This window comes from Rhodnius prolixus, unplaced genomic scaffold (assembly GCF_049639745.1).
Source record: "Rhodnius prolixus isolate KJV_2025 unplaced genomic scaffold, Rpr scaffold_10, whole genome shotgun sequence".
Taxonomy (NCBI): Eukaryota; Metazoa; Arthropoda; class Insecta; order Hemiptera; family Reduviidae; genus Rhodnius; species Rhodnius prolixus.
The window spans coordinates 22,659,089-22,679,499 of record NW_027411615.1 but is presented as its reverse complement, the minus strand read 5'-3'; the positions used below and the strand labels follow the sequence as shown (position 1 = coordinate 22,679,499).

At 33.7% G+C, this 20,411-nt stretch overlaps 1 protein-coding gene across 9 annotated transcripts in view; it reads right to left on the bottom strand.

Annotated features, from left to right (window-relative positions):
• crp (transcription factor cropped) overlaps positions 1–20,411 on the bottom strand; it is a 150,616-nt gene that overhangs the window by 8,910 nt on the left and 121,295 nt on the right. For 4 of the 9 annotated variants that reach the window (XM_074133521.1, XM_074133525.1, XM_074133528.1 and 1 more), the window contains 4 exons: positions 9,671–9,821; positions 6,963–7,064; positions 1,748–1,956; positions 581–855 (listed from right to left, as the gene is read on the bottom strand). In XM_074133521.1, the coding sequence (XP_073989622.1) occupies positions 581–855; positions 1,748–1,956; positions 6,963–7,064; positions 9,671–9,821 (737 nt within the window). The remainder of the gene's footprint in view (positions 1–580; positions 856–1,747; positions 1,957–6,962; positions 7,065–9,670; positions 9,822–20,411) is intronic. The other 5 variants (XM_074133523.1, XM_074133524.1, XM_074133522.1 and 2 more) reach the window with 2 other exon arrangements.

Genomic DNA, 20,411 nt, shown 5'->3' with positions numbered 1-20,411 from the left:
GGAATCAGATCACTCTGATTACAGGCCTATTCACAGGGCACGGAAGGTACAGAAAGCACCTGCACAAGGTTGCGATTATTAGCTCGGAACCGTTGTGCAGATTGTGCCAGGAAGAGGAAGAAACGGCCTCTCACCTGTTATTCGATTTTGCGTTGCAATCGAGAGACTGCGCTACACGATATCTTTGGTACCTTGAGATCAAAGGAGATTTATAGCGCTGAAGGAACTGGTAGGGAAAGCCCTCAAACTTCTTAGAAGGGGAGGTACAATCTACTAGAAGGTACAATACAATAAGCCTCTTGGTGGCTGCGGTGCCGGGGGCGTGGGTCCCGTCCTGCCGTTCAAAATCTAAAATAATCTATACGTTAATCCCAGGCTCATCTGTAAACCAAATTCATGCCCTTTTGATGCAGAAGCTATTTTTAAAGGCAAAAGCATTCCGCGTTTGTTTTTGCTTCTCTTTTTACATCTCACAATACACTCGTATTATAGTTTCTCTTTGAAGTCGTATAACTTGAAATTAATTAATTTATATACCTAAAAGTGTGGACAAAATTTAACATAATTAAAAAAAATTAACCTTGCTTGAGACATCCGTTCTTCATGGACTGAATGAGGTGATGGTAGTCTTTCAACTTCAACTTTGGGTTCTGCTTTAATGGCAGCCTCCAATATTGATGGCAATCTAGGAGATGTTGGTGGTGAAGTTACAGTTGCAATAACTGTTTCCGTATGGGCAACTGGTTGTAGTGCGTTTGCCGAGACTACTTGTAAATTTGCTACTGCGGCTACGGTTTCAGCGGCGCCACCTAGGGCTTCCCGTCTCATTGGAGTAATTACCGCTCCTCCTTCTTCCTGTAAAATTAATAATAAAAACGTTAACGTTAATTGTAAAAAATATTGAAATAAAAATGAATTCATAAAACATCTACTTAGTACAAAAATACAATATAAATCTAAATTACTTTTTAACATCACTTCGTTTCATCTTGCACCTTTTTTTATTTTTCAATTTTAGAGGGCAAATTGAAAAATATTTTTAATTATTAAATTTTACATCAATAATGGATCAAGATCAATCAATAATTTTACATCAAGAATGGAAAATTGGAAGAATTGAAAGAAAAGTTAAGTACTTTACATTCAAATCACTTAGAATCTATTTGCTTTCGATTCTTAATTTTATTCTTGTACTTACAACAATCCAGTTACTTCAAATTTAGTCAAAGCTTAGAAGTAAAGTGCAACTAACGGTGCATAAAAACAAATTCGTTTAAGTATTGGAGACCTAATTTTTTTTTAAAGCATAAAATGCATCGAAGATAGTTGAAATTTAGAAAGTCTAAGGTTATAAGTGCCGTTCACTGCACAAACTCAACTCAACTTTTTGAAATATCTTAAATTTAAGGGACATAGCACTTGATTCAGTTATAGATTTTTATATTTAAATAAATTTCCCAAATAATAAAGAATAACACCATTAAACGACAAAAATGTTTTGGTCATTGAATAATGAATAAGTTATTTCAGAAGCCATTTTGATTAATTCTGTTCTCTAATGTAAACAGTAACTGCTGAAATAATTCAACTCAAATTCAGTAGTAGCGGTAAATTTATTATAATTTATATTATAAACAAAATTATTAAAACATTGCACTTTATTTCATTGCGTTTCTCCATTTTTGTTTTGATAATTAAATTAAATTTAAATGTAAAAGTTTTTCCTTAATATATTTATTACACTTACTAGTTTGTGGTGTTGGATATCGTCCCTCTGTTGATATTGTAACTGGACTTGCTGTGTTATCTCTCTGATTCTTTCTGGGTACAGCTGTGATTCCAACGATCTAACCTGATCTTCTAATAACATTCTCAGCCTTCTTTCACGATCTAACTGCACTCTAACATCAATAAGATCATTGGTTGAACCGGCAACGTTGGTGTCCACTTCAATATCTGTAAAATATAAGTTATTTTACATTTATCACCATTTAAGCATTTTATAATTCGACTATAAAAAAAAATATACTAGGTCCAATTGTGGGAAGTTTTTTTTTTTTTTTTTTTTTTTTTTTTTTTTTTTTTTTTTTTTTTTTTTTTTTTTTTTTTTATCTGGCATTGGCTTTTCACCATACAGCCAACTTCAAAGCTTATTCCTTCCTAGGATATTTGATCTTAACTAGTTTCCTATCCTCAAGTATATTTGTTAATCAAATCTTCAACAGGTTTCAGGACGTAGACATTACTAGAAAAGATGATGTCCTCGTAACTAAATGGCGCACTCCAATTTTTGTACAGCGAGATGAACAGCTCATCTCTTCCTTTCTTATAAAGTGGGCAATCCATGACGACATGTTTAAAATCTTCCTCCTCCTATGGGAAGTTTGAGGCAGAGGAAAAATGATGGTGTTTATCAACCGTTCTGCTTTTAGTAATAATTTTACTTGTCGTGAAGTAAACTAGCCTACCGATAGTGGTAATAGAAACATCACTCTCCTCTTCAAGTCAGTTGTTTTTATTATTATTTTGTAATTAAAGAATAAAGAAACACACAGATAGACGAGTTCGAAATTCAAACAATACACAATAATTTTAATAAAGTACCTTCAACTTTAACTTCTTTGAGATTCAGGCCGCCTTAAAAGGTTTGGAAGCACACTACGTCAGATTGAAGAACGTGTACGAATACCGCAAGGAACTCTGGAAGCCCCAGTGAGGGAAAATGGGTGCCGTGGCCTAAAGCGAGACGATATAATAATAAAAAGGCCGAAAAATGCTGGCCAAGGAGACGGACCTTGAGGATAATACTAAGAAAATGACTGCTCCAGTTTCACAGAGCATTGTCTTTTGTGGAAGCATTCACTAAATAAGATGGAACTAGTTGCGAAACCGCTGGGTAGGAAATTTTGGCCAAGGGTGGATGATAAACCATTTTATCTTCTTGGAGAATGCTAGAAAACGATTTCTATCTTTTGGCGCCTGTAATTCGAAGCGGATGTGTGCCTCTTCATCTCTCGAATATTTTCTATGGGAGGTCATACGGCCCCTACTGAGTCATAAGTGCACATTCTACTTCCCCATGGAGATGCAGACTACAAATAGAATAAGGATAGCTTCATTCACGAGGTGTGGCTATTAAATAACGAGACTATTGCTGTAAAACATTTTATTTTAAATTTATACATATTTAGTTATTATCACCTTCAATATACATCCCTCCCCTATCCCTACAACGCTCCATCCGAATTTACCATTGTTCGAAACAGTGCTGGAAGTCTGTGAGCTCTTGCATGAAGCGTGCCGCTTTTTCTTTCACAGCTTCAACGGACTGAAATCGTGTACCTTTTAATGCATATTTGACTTTGGGGAACCAGATAAAAGTCACATGGGGCCAGGTCAGGCGAATAAGGCGGATGGCCTAAAACTGGGATGTTGTACTTGGCTAGAAACGTCTTTGACAGTAAATGCAGTGTGAGCCGGCGCGATGTCTTGGATGGAGAACCCATGACTTGTTCTTCCACAAATCGGGTTGTTTTTTTCCTTACTCTTTCACGGAGTTGTGCAAGCACCTCTCGGTAATGTTGATTAATTATAATCGATATTTTCATCCGTTTTGGACGTGGAAGGGCGACCTGGGCGGTCATCATCTCCAACGTCTTCTCCGCCATCTTGAAAAACGCTTGAACCACTCAAAAACTTGCGCACGTGATACATTCATCGCCATAAACTTCTTCTAATAAAAGATAAGTTTCAGTAGCGGTTTTATCAAGTTTTGATGTGAAATTTCACGACAATTCGTTGCTCTACTGCATGTGTAGTATCATGTTTTCAGCAAAACGAAACTAAACACCTCTTACACAAACAACGGTTCCGGTCAGATAGATTTCTCTACAAACACGTGAGACGATGCAATCGAAAGAGAAGGCTTTACGCTGCACAGCTGTCGGTCGTTAGGATTTGGCGCATGCATAGTTCTTCTGTAGTAGCATCAGTCTCGTTATTTAATAGCCACACCTCGTATATTTATTTGTGTTAAAATTATAGTTGTACAATTAAAATTATTTCTTAATTAAACCTAGAACTTCAACCTGCTGCTTTCAGTTCCTAAAATGAAACCAGCAACTACGGTACACATAGCTGCGCACTTAATTATTCATCGTAACAATTAACCAATTCATTGAATCTTACTCAGAATGTTTAACAAAAAGAATGATATAATTTATTCAAAAGGACAATAACTTGTAAATGATACATTTTTTTTTATTTTTTCTTTATCTTATCTGAGAGCAGTTATTTAAAGATACATTTCCTACTTGACTAGCATTGACCTATTTACTTAAATAACTCCATCAGCTCTTAGTGCATCAAATTTGGAGGGAGTGGTGGTTCTCTTTAAAAGAAAAAGAGATACTGCATTTCCCACATAATAAATAACATCATTACAAATATTTGGAATGTATACTTTATAGAAGAAATAAATTCTTGTCGTTAAATTAGATTTCCAAAATCACTAAAAGTTTTTAAGATGCGACAACAACATTGGGACTGGTTAAACTGTTAAAAGCTTGTGCCCAGAATATTCAGTGCACTGCCTCCTTAAGTTGTCCTTTATAAGAACAAAGAGGCTTCTGTACTTGGGAAAAGAGAATCAAAGCTCATTTCCTATGGCATCGCAAGTTAAAATTTATATTCTTTTCAAAAGATATATGTAATTACTTTTTACTAATTAAGACTAGTAAATAACGGGTTTCTACCATATCTTGGGATAAGTAAAATGTTTACGTTTTGGAAACTTTAGACACCATTAACTGTAAAAATTGTGGAAATAACTTTTCAAATCCCACCAACAAACCGATTATAGGAAACCTCTAGTTTTTATTGAGCACATTTTCAGCGAAAGTAAAGATTTACATTTACAATAATACTTTGTGATAGTCAGAGTTATTCCATTGACGAGTTCTACAGTTTTAGAACGTATTTTGAAGCCATTTAAAAAAAATTAATGCTTATTTAACTTATATCAGGCAATATTACTTGGTGGTTAGTTATTTTTAACAAGTTTTTTTTTTAATTTATTTAACAGAACTTTAATTTTTGGCAAATTAATCTCTTTTAACTGTAATACAGCTACCAGTTCTGCCACTGAAGATAATTTAAAGACTTTTCTGCAACACTAAAGACTTCACGTGCACCCAATGGTTTTGGATTTAAATCCATCATCAGATGTTGACTAATAAAATTGGTGTAATTTATTCGATTTCTATCTCAATTTAGTTTCCTTCTCACAATACGAGGGTCGTTTGAAAAGTCCGTGCAAAAATAAAAACTACCTAATTTTTTGGGGTAAACCTTTTTTATTTTTCAACATAGTCTCCTTTTAGGCTTATACACTTCGTCCAACGCTGCTCTAGTTTGTTGATCCCTTCCGAATAATAGGATTTGTCCAAGTCTGAAAAATAGCCATTCGTTTCTGCAATCACCTCCTCGTTTCAATAAAATCTTTTTCCCGCCAGCCATTTCTTCATATTGGGGAACAAATAGTAGTCCGAGGGAGCCAAGTCTGGAGAATAGGGGGGATGTGAAACGAGTTGGAACCCTATTTCCATTAATTTTGCGACCACAACTGCTGAGGTGTGAGTGGTGCGTTGTCGTGATGGAAAAGGACTTTTTTGTGGGCCAATCGTGGGCGTTTTTCTTGCAGCTCGGTTTTCAAACGGTCCAATAACGATGATTAATATGCACCTGTAATAGTTTTACCCTTTTCCAGATAGTCGATGAGGATTATTCCTTGCGAATCCCAAAAGACAGTCGCCATAATCTTTCCGGCCGAAGGAACGGTCAAAGCCTTTTTTGGCGCAGATTCCCCCTTGGTAACCCATTGTTTAAATTGTTCTTTGATCTCAGGACTGTAGTGATGTATCCATGTTTCATCCACAGTGACGAAACGACGCTTAAAGTCCTGCGGATTCTTCTGGAACAGCTGCAAACCGTCCTTGCAACACTACACACGATTTCGTTTTTGGTCAAGCGTGAGCAATCGCGGCACGTATCTTGCGGATAGCTTTGTCATGTCCAAATGTTGATGCAAAATATTATGTATCCGTTCATTCGAGATGCCCACAGCACTAGCAATCTCACGCACCTTCACTCTTTTGTCATCCATCACCATATCATGGATTTTATCAATGATTTCTGGAGTAGTAACCTCAACAGGGCGTCCAGAACGTTCAGCGTCACTTGTGCCCATATGGCCACTCCGAAAATTTTGAAACCACTTATAAACTGTTCTAATCGAAGGTGCAGAGTCACCATAATGTTTATCAAGCTTCTCTTTAGTCTCCTGAGGCGTTTTGCCTTTCATAAAGTAGTGTTTAATCAACACACGAAATTCTTTTTCGTCCATTTTTTGAAAATCACTCGACTTCCTCGATTCAAACGAATGCCAAACACAAAGAAATAGACCGATCTGGCTGAAACTTGGTGTGTGTTGTTCCAAGAGATGCTACTAACTAAACATAACCTCGATACGCGCCAGTAGTGCTATCTCTCTTACTTTGCACGGACTTTTCAAACGACCCTCGTACACTGGCTGGAATCTGGACTAAACCATATTTTCAATAATAAAGAATTGCGTTCCATATTTATTACAAATTTTTGACTCAATAAATTTATTAAAACCATATTAAGTCCTTCATTATTGTTGAAGTCTTTGAACGTTATCAAGAAGCCAGAAGAGTATAATAACCCGGGACGAGAGAAGTCAGTTTGGATTATTTTTGACAATTAAAAAAACAAAAACATAAACAATATTTACAATAATAATTTATACATTATAATAAATTTAGAAATTAAAAAAAAAATAAAAGAAAAGTAACTATCGAATTGGAAGTAATTGAGGTACATTGGGAAAATCAGTTTTATTTAAATAGAAACAAAAAATTATTATTCTGAGAGATCCCTACTTGTAATTAAGTTGGCTGCTGAAGATGCTGCACTATTCAGTATCAAATCTGCTCCCTCGTCACCGGATTCAGTAAAGGGATGGTTCACAGTTACCACCAAACCTACAACATTCAATAAAATCTCCTTCTAAACTCTTTCCAATTGTACTCACCGATTTTTCTTATTAGTTTGGGTTGGTCAGAGTTCAAAAATCGTTACTTTTTTATTTTTTACAAAACTGGCAGAACTTAATTTCACAATTTTGTTTACTTTATCGTAATATGTAAAAAAAAAAAATGAAGCAAAATTATGTTTTTAGCAAATTTTTCCTCTCTTTTTCTCAAAATATTCTAGAAAAATGATTCTATTCGAATGCAGAAAATTCAGCTTAGAATTTTAATTTAGATTTTCACGAATTTCAAGAAGTTCAGTTTCAGTTTTCCCTTTAAGTTTATTTTAAAGTAGCTTGGTAAAAATCTCTTCAATTAGTGCTTATATTTATTTATTTCTTTTTAAATTCTGAGGGATTTTTAAACATTTTAAATGGTTTTGAATTCAAAGTTTCTCTTTATTTATGTTTACAAAATTAAGAGAGGCTTCCATCTTTTAAAAATACGAGTTGAATAAAAGAAATGGATGAGTAAGAATCTAATAAACAATTTAATTTTATCTGAAAGAAAACTAAAAGAACTGGATCATGGCATTCCTTCTCTGAATCCCTTTCTCAAATCTTGAATAACTTCCGACATTATATAGTATTGGAGAAGGTACTGCAGATTTCCCGCGGCACCAGTAAAAGGGACAATAGATCTTAAAGGTCAAAGTGCACGGTCATACCCAGGGGGAAAAATATTACAATTCTCTGAATTTTAAACTTTATTCCAAACCAATTAGACAATTAGAAATGCTTTCTATTTTTTTTAGGAGTTGTATGATTAAACATGGATAAATTTCGATTTTTGGTAAATATACATATGTATATAAAGGGTGATCCATTTAAAACGCACCAATTGCTAATAACTTTTTAGGAAAGCGGAATTTCGATAAAACGTACGAAGTAAACTATGGTTTTTTTTTGGTCTAGTTTAAAAATTTTCTACCTCCGATGCTGTACCTACATTTTTGGCGGAGTTACAGTCAAAAACCTGATCGGGGTTTCATAAGGACCACTGGTTTTGACAATGATTATGAAAACTACATAAAAAACTGTGAAAAATGACGTTAATCCCGTTTCGGATCCCGCGGGTGCAGTCATTCACAATACTTAATACATCATAACACTTTTTTAAATAAAATGTAGTCATACGTGGGATTCGAACTGGGGATCTTCCACGTACAAAGCCACGCTCATGACCACTAGACCAACTCCCGCCCATTCCTGGCAAGATATTCTTACCGTAATCATAGGTCAAGAAGTCTTGCATACGGGGTACATTAACATGATATGATGGCTTCTTTTATTTGATGATAGAACAAATTTATCCTGATTCTCCTACAACCATTACATTACTCTACATTCTTTAAAATCTTCAATTATTATTATAGTTCTTTGCGTCACAAATAACATTTTTTGCAGTCGGAGGACCTCCTAAAACTTGTATTTCTGGTGGAAAATTAATATTGAAAACCGTTCACGAGTTGATAAAATAGTAACTTTGATCTTAAATATCTCGACTAACATTAGGGGAGGGAAGGGATTAGCTATGAGGTTAGCATACTGGACTCCCACGCGGAGGTCCCGGGTTCGAATCCAGCAGCTAACCCTTAGATTTCCTCTTCCTAGGAGCTTCTTACAGCTCACTGTCCGGTGATGGACAGTGTTGTCTGTAACGAGAGAACACTGTCCGGAGGCCGGCAGTGCACTGGAAAAAGCTCCGGGTGCTAATGACCTCAGCTGTTGATGCGCCAAAAAAAAAAAAAATAATAATAATATTAGGGATATCGAAACGTGGCCAACGTCATTTTTTACAGTTTTTTATTTAGTTTTCATAATCATTGTCAAAAACAGTGGTCCCTATGAAACCCCAGTCGGGTTTTTGGCCGTAACTCCGCCAAAAATAAAGATACAGCTTCGGGGGTGGAAAATTTGAAAACTAGACAAAAAAAAAATATAGAAGTTTACTTCGTGGGTTTTTTCGAAATTCCGCTTTCCTAAAAAATTATTAGCGATTGGTGCGTTTTAATTGGATCACCCTGAAAATAATTATTCAGAGAATTGTGGCAATGGCAAGATTTTTACTGTACAACATTTTTTGTATTTATATTATGATCTTCCAACCCACAGTGCGAAGTTAAATTGTTTTGAAGAGAAAAAGAGATAATAATGGTGCCCTAGACAAAATTTTATAACAAATCCCTCTTATCAAGTATCAAATAGGAGATCATGAGTTCAAAGTAAATATTTCGTATCCCTAAACAATTTTATAGTTCCAGGATATTATAATTAATAAATATTACAGCGAAACATAAATCAATCTAATACAACTTTAATACTTTTTCTTACAACTCAATTTAGGTAAAGTAAAAAATTGATAATTTGTTAATTCTGCTTTTTTTTTAAAAAAAATAACTTTTTGACCAATCAATCTAATAATACTTTAGGCTTAAATAACTAAAATGTCAGCTACTTTTATTTCTTAAAGTAGTAATTATTAATAATGATGAAACAAAAGTTATAGATTTAAAGTTACAATGTATATTTTATTGTTACCAATATATCAATATTAACCTGAATCTGCTTTACGTTTTTTTGAAGTCGCTGATGCTTCCCCTTCGTGTTGATTAAGCAGTCTCTTCAGATGGCAATTTTGTGATAATAGCCTTGTTTTCTCTTGCTCCAATTGATATATGTATTCGGCTGTTTGTTGTAATATGGCAGCCTAGAAAGAAGAAACATAACAAATATTATTTAGAAATATTTAGAATTAAATTCCCTCCCCAAAAAAGGTTAACAAAGAATTATTGTTAGAAAGGGACTAGTAAATAAGTAAATAAAATAAAAAGCTAGTGGGAACTGTTTAAAAGAGCAGTAGAGCACCTGTCGGCCTGTAAACAGGTGGGCCACGGGCTGCCACAGGTCCACTTCTTTCCACAGCTGACGCCCTTTTTTAAAACTTTCAATTAGTCTTCTCAACACATCACCATCATTGCTTCATCCCAAATATCAAGTTTTTCAAAAAAAAAAAAAAAGGTACTGTGCAGGTTCGAATTTCTATTTCATCGGTGATGATTTATAAATGAATATTAATTTGTACGAATAGAATTATTTTAAAATGTTCCATTTTCTTTCATTTAAAGCCTGTAATGATCCCAACTGGATCTTTAGCGATTCCTCCAGATCACTTGCCCTTCCTCCATGTCCAGAATCTTAATCCAAATCATTTCCAGTTAACCATCAACTGAGCCTACCTCGTAGCCACCACACCTTGGGGGTAAGCCACATACCTTTTCCTGTGACTCTTTGTTATTCTTTTACACCTTAAGTTTCCACCAGTCAGCTTGTTCTCCCAAACTTTATGGTTTACAAAAAACAAGATTGTGTTCATCTAATAAGCTTTCAAGTAAAAAAAGTAAGTAAAGTAATCGCCTATTTTTTTCAGGCGGGGCTTAACGTCCAACTACCAATTAGGTGTCGTGGACGGAGGCGACTAGCAAAAATACTTTACTGTAAATTTCTTTTATTAACCATTAAATAAAATCCAAGGCCTAGAGACCGGGAATCGAACCCAGTACCACAATACATATTAGCTTCGCAGGGTCTCGCCTCTAACCGCTCGGTTACCGTGTGGCGGGCTTAATAAGCTTTTAAATTCCTTATATTTTCAAGGAATTTATCCAAAATTGGTCCTCAAATGACCCTCAACATTTTCAAGAGGATTTAATTCTTCCTATTGTTCTCTACCTCGAACTACATGGGGGCCGGCATCCTAAACTATACAAGAGGAAGAAGTCCACATAATGATTCACCCATTTAGTAGTTATAGCGCAACTATTGAATTTAGCTTCTACACAAAAGACTTACTTGAAGATTTCAAATATTTGAGGTGGCTATCAAGGCGCCTCACTTGATAATCAGATCCAGGTGTCACCGGACAAGACTGCTAAGTCTTACGACGATTAACTGTATTGGAAACTGCAATTCATAGAGTATCAGAATTGCATCCATAAAGTGGAAAAATAAGATAAAATTGCACAATTTTCACTAAACTACATCCCTCTTAATTCTAACTAATCGATTTTCTCTAAAATCGACTTCATGATAAAACTTGACCTCAAAACTAAATCTGATTCCAAAAGGAAACAACTGCAACCAGAGGAAGTGAATGTATAAGGCAGTCTGCCCTAATTAAAGTTGATTTCTCTCAATTATAAAAATATTGCAATGAAAAAAATTAAAAAAATAATCCATTTTAAAAATGAATATTGTCACGTATGCAGTCTACAAAATAATTTGCACATTTGCAATATAAGCCCATAATTTCTGTTTTCATTCACTTTTGGTTCGTGTTGGTCATGGGATTGGGAGACCAACTATTTGAGGTTATCCAGAGCCATCAACAGTGGCGTCGAACATTTGCAGAAAGAACTTTTTTCTTATTTCAAATTAATGCCATCATAATACCTAAAGTAAATTAGGCTAATGGTTCAAATCTACCAACCGGAAGTGTTTTTTTCTAAAAGCAAAAAAAGGAATAAAAAATGTTATAAAATTGAAAATTTTATGTTTTTGGGAAAGTACCACTACGCTAAATAATTGTGATTTGAAAAAGTGATGTGTGTCTTACCAAACAAATAATTTTTCGAAAGATTTGTAATCAGATGAGAATTGGAAAACATAAGCATCAGGTGAAATTCCAATTTACGAGGGTCATTCATTAAGTAACGAGACAAATTACTACTGCTCAAAAACAGCTAAATTGATCCGTATGAAACTTTCAGGACATAAAGTTGGCAACCTTGCAATGACATCTGATCAGCTGTTCAATTATATTTTGTAAACATAACCTCAAATTTACTCAGTTAACGATGGCGAGTCCGCTCGAGAATTGTACCGTGGAAGAAGTAACATGCCGTGATCAGATTTTTAGTCGCGGAAGGTGAGAAAGGTAGTAAAATCCACAAAAGAAAGTTAAAAGTGTACGGAGACAATTGTTTGAATCGTTCGAACGTTTACAAATGGGTAGAACAGTTTCAAAGTGGCCGTACAAAAGTTTCTGACGAGCAACGCAGTGGACGACCGATCGAAGTTGGGACTTTCTCTCTCGAATCTCGGATTGACGCGTTAATTCGGGACAATAGGCGTATCACCGTTGAACTGATAAGTGAAAAAGTAAACGCGAGTGTTGGAACTGTCCATAACATTATTCACAACAAGCTGCAGTACAAGAAAACCTGTGCGAGATGAGTGCCCAGACAACTCACGGACGCTCACAAAGAAACCCGGCTTCAAATCAGTCAACAGTTGAAAAATCGATATTCGACTGAAGGAGAAGGTTTTTTCAAAAGAATTGTAACGTGTGATGAAACATGGATCCACCACTATGAGCCAGAGTCAAAACGACAGAGCCTTGAGTGGAAGCATACGACTTCTCCCATTCGGAAAAAATTTAGAACCCAGCCATCTGCCGGTAAAGTCATGCTTACAGTATTCTGGGATTTTCAGGGGCCAATTTATTGTGATTTTCTTGAAGGCCAAAGAACAATCAACAGCCAGTACTACAGTAACATGCTGGAAAACAAGATCAGACCTGCAATTCGAACGAAACGCCGTGGGCTCTTGACTGAAGGCGTGATTTTGCTTCATGACAACGCCCGTCCACATACGGCACAGCTGACGAAAGAAAAACTTCAGAAACTGGGATAGGAGATCCTTCCACATCCCCCCTACAGCCCCGACCTCGCCCCATCAGACTTCCATCTGTTTGGACCCCTTAAAGATGGTCTACGAGGGATACATTTTCTATCCAATGAAGAGGTAAAAAATCAGGTGCAAAAGTGGCTTCGAGATCAACCCAAAGAATTTTATGCCAAGGGCATTTACAAATTAGCAGAAAGATGGGACAAGTGTATAAGTGTTGCTGGGGACTATGTTGAAAAGTAACCAAAGTTTTGTACTGATTCAATAAACCGTTTTTGAGCAATAATAATTTGTCTCGTTACTTATTGAATGACCCTCGTAGAACTATTAAAAAATGATAAAGTCTTAAAAAGTTAAATTATAAAAATGATAAAAGAATCAATGAAAAACCACCACAAATGGCTAAAAAAAAAAAAAAACACGTGGCCTGTAGTAAACAGCCCAGATACGGTTGGGAATGCGATGTGGTGCGCCGCCCTTGACGAGCCAAGACAACACTCACTTAGAAGTGTGTTTACACCATTAACAGTTACACAAAGAAAGTGTAAAATAAATGGGGTAAGAAAAGGTAAAGAAGAGAGACTGGGAATATAACAAGCTTTACAGACCCAGCCTGCCTGGGATGAGAGACAGTGATGTGGCACGTTAGTTAAGAAGTGCAATATACATTGTTTGAAGTGGTACGATAGTTACGTGCACACAAGACGGACGCTATAGCTATTTCAGTGTGTCTATATTTAGAGATAGTTCTAACATGGTGGGGGTAAATGGACCAGCTGGCCTGACCGGCGCGCGCAATATTTTCTATACACTTAGGTTGTTGATTTATTATACAGTATAAAACAGATAAAAACGAAAACTAAAATGCAAAATTACTTATCGACAAGAAATATTTCTTGTGATAACAAACTGATAAATGTAATGAATTTAGCCTTAATAAATAAAATAGATAAAAATAAATAAACATAAATGAGGCCAGGTGTACGTAGCGTAGTACAATATAATAAAGAAGGGGAAAAAATGATAGTTTTCAAAAAACCAAGAGATCTCCTTGGATGGGCGAACAAAATACAAAAAAATACAATAAAAAAAAATAAAGAACCAAAGAGATTCCAAGTGGGAGAAGAGACCTTGAACATGGGACAAAGAACTCTAGTTCTTGCCTACGTCTACAGGAAGCGCTAATATCCTTTCTTTCTCTGTTACGTCTTATTGGTTGTTAAAACCAACTTTCTTTCCTCCATTTTAATGCTTAACTATATTTCTCCTGGATATAAATTTTTATTTTTATTTCTTCTAATAGGTAAAGAGATTTTCTAGTTTACACCGGAATTATCTAGACAATTCGCTAGATGTTATTATATTTCAACTTGTAATTGTTATTGTTTCAACTAAAATTTCAAGATGCCATAAAACATTTTCCTAGAAAATTATTGTAATTAAAATACAAAACTTTTAATCTATCTTCTCAGTTCTGAAAAGTGATTTTTATAAAATGTTATGTGCACATGATTAAAACATTTAGAAAATTAAATATTGCAGAATACTTCCATTGGTTCTTACCAGGTACATGCACAATAAGTGCAACTTAGCGATCGAAATCTCTCGCCTGGTAGTTATCCACTTTACTGGGCGGTTTTATTTTTTAAAAATTTCTTAAAAAGTGGCTTCCGACAATTATGTTCAAAATTTTTGTAGCTTCATTGCACTCATCTTGATTTGTAACTTTTGTTTTGAAACATTTCATTTAATTTTATTAAGGGGTTGGTACTTCTGGGATGATAGTGGGGCTATTCTCGTCTCTAAAGAATCATTTCGCTACGATATACGTTTCTTTTTTACATTATTATTAAGTATAATTTATTGTGTCGCTAAAATTCTGACTTTGTAAAAACTACCTTTATTTCTGAGATTATGTTTTCCAAAAATTCATTCTTCAATTTTTCTCTAAACTTTATAAGACAGAGATTAAAAAGGTTTGTACTTGAATTTAATTTTCTAGGAAAATGTTTTATGGCATCTTGAAAATATAATAAGTTGAAACAATAACAACAATGACAAGTTGAAATATAATAACATCTAGTGATTTTGTAGTAAACATAAAATCGTTTTACACCAGGTTAAGTTTTATTTCTTCCCATTAAGAATATTCAATAATTGTCACTAGACACTGAGATTCCAACTATATGCACAAAAATATACACATTTTTTAACTAAAGAAATGTTTGATCTATTAAAATAGGAGTCCAGTGCCTCAATGAGTTTTTAGTTTCAAGTTAGGAATAAAATCAACGATATTCATTAAAACTTATACACAAAATCATTTTCTCTCTTCGATAAGAATTTACCAGTTACCTGACAAGACCGACTACAAGAATAAGGAGTTATATCCTGTCTCTGAAGTTCTTTATATATATATTTTGTGGTTTATCTAAACACTATAAATGATCAATCATTTGTATTCTCGTCCTTGGGTCATTCATAAAGAGTTCATTGACCTTTATTTTAAAATTCCTTCAGTAAGGTTATGATAGGGAAGGGATTAGCCATGCGGGGGTCCTGAGTTCGAATCCACCTGTTGACCCTCTTGATTTTTTCTTCATCTATCTTTTGGAATAACCCTGGCGCTATGGAAATTCTAACTCCACTTTCTTTAGAGCTTAAAACTGAAATCCTACAACTCACAGTAATTCTTCAACATAGATTTTCTTGCAATATTTCGCTTTAATATGTTTCTGTTTAATTAAAGTTAATATTTCGAATTAGTGGGAGATCCGATAAAAGAATCAATCCATAACTTTTTTCAGTGCACTGCCAATTTGATTATTTTTTTATTCAAAGATAAATTTTCCTGCCTAACTATAAATGCAAGGAACATGGGAAAGCGCAGCAAGATGCATTCTTCTTTTCTTCTTTGTTATTTTATGATTTGTTTATACAAAATAAATAAATTATAATGAAGAATATATAAAAGAACAATTGGCAAGTGAAAGGAAATAGATTTATATTACAGAGCTAACATCTGTATCCGGCTATTAGAGTGTAGTACTTGGCTGGACAGCTTGTGGGTCGGAGAGGGTTGTCCCTCAAAAGACTGACTGCCGTTCTCAATTGGAAGATTATCTAACAGGATCTTCCTTTTCCTACACTTCTTATAACAAACTACTTATGATGATGTACACCCATTGTACCACCACTTCAGAATAATATTACTTTAGGAACCATGTCTGTAGAAGAATAGTACGAGTTCTAGATTTATATTTTTTTTTTTTTCATTTATGCTTTTTACGAGCAAGAATATGAGATTGAGATAAATTTCCAAAACCAAATTCTCACCGAAGGCTTCTATTGAGTTGCCATCAATAGAGTGCCAGCAGTAAGTTTTTGAACCAGTCAAATAATAAAACATTTATTTTTGGGGGGAAAAAAAGTAGATTAAAAGTACTAAAAGACGAAAGGGAGTTTTTCCACCTCAATTTCACCATTTCAGTGAAACATAAGGACCTTCATCCGTTAAAATACTGTCAAAGGCTGAATATGTAACAAGATTTTTCGATTTGAAGAGTTTACCAAAACACCGAACAAATTGTTCTTTGTTTTAAAGATTATTATTTCTTGAAAATGGTACCATTTAAGTGAACATACGTAATATATAAAATAATATGTTGTAAAAATTGTAAAGTTTAATAAAATTTAATAAGGTAAACTGCAAGTGGCTATTTACAAGGATTATATCTAGGATTTCTAGAGCTTGTTCGCGAATCCATTTCTACAGCTTGTCTTAAAATGGTTAGAGATCAATAGACCAATGATGCCTCGATCTAGACATTACTTTCAATGTTCATATCTGTTTTCTAGACATTTTTTTTAAATCAATATATAAACTTCATTAATAAATTTTGCAAACTGTAGGAGCTATTTGCTCGTTAAGAATTTTTTAAAATAGTTCAATTACAGAATTCCTACTAAAAAATGGAAGACATAAATATCGAATCAAATTGATTAAAGTGATTTTTGAAAATATTTCTATTTATTTATTTAAGTATTCCATAATTTGATAAAACTTAAGTTGTATTAAGATATAGTATACTATTTGTTTTTATTTTGTAATTTAGGCCCCGTCTTTCAAATTTGGTAGAAATGCTATGCTCAGTGTTAACCAATATTGGCTAATATTTTATTAATAAATCGGGATAAAAGATGTTTATAGTACACTTTTAAGCACCCAATAGCTTTTTTAGTGAAATTAAAACTCATCATGTACACTAATTTCATACAAAAAAGAAGATTTTAATTATTCATAACTGCCGATACAATAATACTCTTAGAACAGCTATTTCCCAAACATTCTACATCGACCACCCTCCTTTCTTGATCACAATAAATGGTCGCTCCTCCCTGGATTTAACAGTATAATTTTATAACTTACTTATCATAAAACAATGCTCCTATATTTGGTTAAAGCTCTTAACAGAAACATCTGAAGAAAATATCCAGGATTTATCCTGGATTTCTTAACAGCCTTTGCTCATTTTATGATCTAAAGCAGCGCCTGCTTCCTCCTCACCCCTTTGAAACTCCGGTTAACCTTTCCTATTTTCTAAAAGTATTGAATTAAGAAAAACTATTAAAAGAAAAAAAAAAAGATTACCTATACTTTCTAGAAATAATTACAATAAAAATATCAAGACAACGAGGTAAAAAAACTGAATAATTCAAATAAGAAAAATAGCGTAAAGGCGCTTAAGCAGAAGGAACAAAGTGATTACATAGAAGAAATAAACTTTTTAGATAAGAAAGATAATGGAACAAATGAATGTTATATCCTAATACAGTTGGCGTGAGAACAATAAAAATAAATACAAATCTTATGGATGTAGTAACATAGTATATGTTGTAGTAACTCTCTTCACTGAACACATGTGAATATAGTAACGCTAGAAGGGGGACTTTGACTGTACACGATAGAAGAATGGAGAGAATATCGTTTACTGGTAGGAAGAGAAAAAGAAATTCTAAAGAGAAGTACAAATAAAGGAAGAGAGTTTTTAAGAGAGAGAGAACTGGTTCTATTCTTGGAGCATTCTTAAGTCCGGTAGGGTGATACGTGCAGCTTGAAGCTACGAACATACTCTGCTTCAAGTCATACTCAAAATTGTGCATGTGTGTGTGTGTGTGTTTTGGAGTGGGGATACTAAACACAAGTTCTCAAGGTCAACTTCTTCACAATTTTTATATTACTCTCCTACTGTGACTGTGGTCTGTACATTTATCTGTACTTCTTCCATAGGTTTTATTTTTTTTTTGCCGTTTTTGTCACTGAAGAATTAGTCAAAAAAAAAAAAAAAATTTATCTTCGAACAGCAATTCACATAAAACTTTTTCCCACTAACTTTTTATATATTGTATTATTATTCACAATAATTCTTTCTCCGGATGTGTTCGATCTCTCACTCACTCTACCACACTCCCTCTCTCTCTGTTCAGAACCATTTGTTCATGAAGTTCACTTCAAATAAAACATGAATGAATGTAGAGAATGAATGGTTTGGATTTTGTTTGTTAGTACTCCTAAAACATGACAAGCCTATTCTTTTTTTTTTTTTTTTAATTGTTTAGAGACCTTTTTGTTTAGTATTTACCACCACAAAAAGTACTGTAAAGGTATATTAAGCAAATAATGAATGATCAGAAGAGAAATAAAATAAATAAGGAAAGCACAAACCTAACCTAAATCAGCTATTGGAATATTAAGAAATTACCTCGTGGATAAGATATTAATTAAGCAAATAATGAATGAACAGAACAGAAATAAAATAAATTAAGGAAAGCAGAAACCTAACCTAAATCAGCTATTGGAATATTAAGAAATTACCTCGTGGATAAGATATTAATTAAGCAAATAATGAATGAACAGAACAGAAATAAAATAAATAAGGAAAGCACAAACCTAACCTAAATCAGCTATTGGAATACCAAGAAATTACCTCGTGGATAAGATATTAATTAAGCAAATAATGAATGATCAGAACAAAAATAAAATAAATTAAGGAAAGCAGAAACCTAACCTAAATCAGCTAATTTAATATTAAGAAATTACCTCGTTGATAAGGTATTTTATTAAGCAATTAATGAATGAACAGAACAGAAATAAAAAAAAATAAGGAAAACACAAACCTAACCTAAATCAGCTAATTGAATGCTAAGAAATTACCTAGTGGATAACTTTATCCACATACCTACATTATATGCCTAAGTGACACGACATTTTGCGAAAAAAGAATGTATGTATGTTACATTTTATTAACAAATATAGAAAAATCAGATGTAAACACTACACGCGCTTCTCTAATTACACTATTCTTAAGATTTTAATACACGCAAATTTCCTTTGACTATTGGAACAATTTAAGTTCACATTCTTACCAACATTATACAACTTAAAAACCGTACAATTAAGCTGAATGTAAATTAATCGAATGTTTAATTTAAAATGTTATAAAACTTAAATAAGATTTGTATGTTGTTTTTTTTTTTGTAAGGATTTTGGTAAGATAATATTTGTGAACTTGCATTTTTTGCAGAAATGCTTTTTAAATGATTTAATTTAAAGTTATTGTTTTATCTTTATCCCTGACACTAGAAGTATAGTGAAGCGTGGTCAGTAAATGATAAATAAATAAAAACTATCAAATCGGAAGATAACCTACCCAACTATAATGATGATTAGGTATACCTTACAGTTGCTGGGTATCGTGATTGTGGAATTGTGGTCTAAGCAGTGCTAGATCAACAATTTTAAATCTGTCTACATGTACAGGATTGTAAATAGTACAAAATAGTTAATTGAGAACACAATCTAATGTATTATTTCTCTTAATTTTTCTTTATCTATTTCTCTCTTAATATATTCTTATGTTTGGTTGTTCTCAATGTATTTGGTTGGTAATCTGATCACCTTTAAACTATTTTTTTATTAAATATATATTACAATGAGGGGAATATCGATGACATTGGACATTGCTAAACCTGACAGTATTAAATGCCATTCAACAGCATCATAATAAAGGAGTCTGCGAAGACTATAGTTTCTATTTCATCTGGAAAATCTGCAGATAAACAGAAATAGAACATGTAAATAGAAAGTTTTGCCTTTATAAGCAAATTAAGTTTCTAATTTTTGATTACTTCTTCTTTTAGGCGCATCGACTACAAAGGTCATTGGCGCCTTTAATGCTTCTTTCTTGCTATGGCCACTCGAGCTGTCAGTAGTAAGGAGTCGTCTTTAAAAAAGTCACAAAATCAGTGGCAGCCACTGAGATATTGACAGGTCCCAAGAAAGATGGTACTCAAACGCAAATGTATATTCTTATTAGTGGTGGATTACCACGTGGCCTTAGAAACCGATGTTTTGTCATGTTGGCTCAAAAATAATTAAAAATATTTTATTATAATTTATTAATTTGTTTAAAACAGGATATGTAATTAAACAAAATTATATTTAATTGAACCTTTGTGAGAATAATTTTTTTTAATGAATAAAAAATTCAAGATGGTGGAAAGAGGCGCCACATGTGGAAAGTACGAAGTACTGTAAAACGTTTGTGGTCTG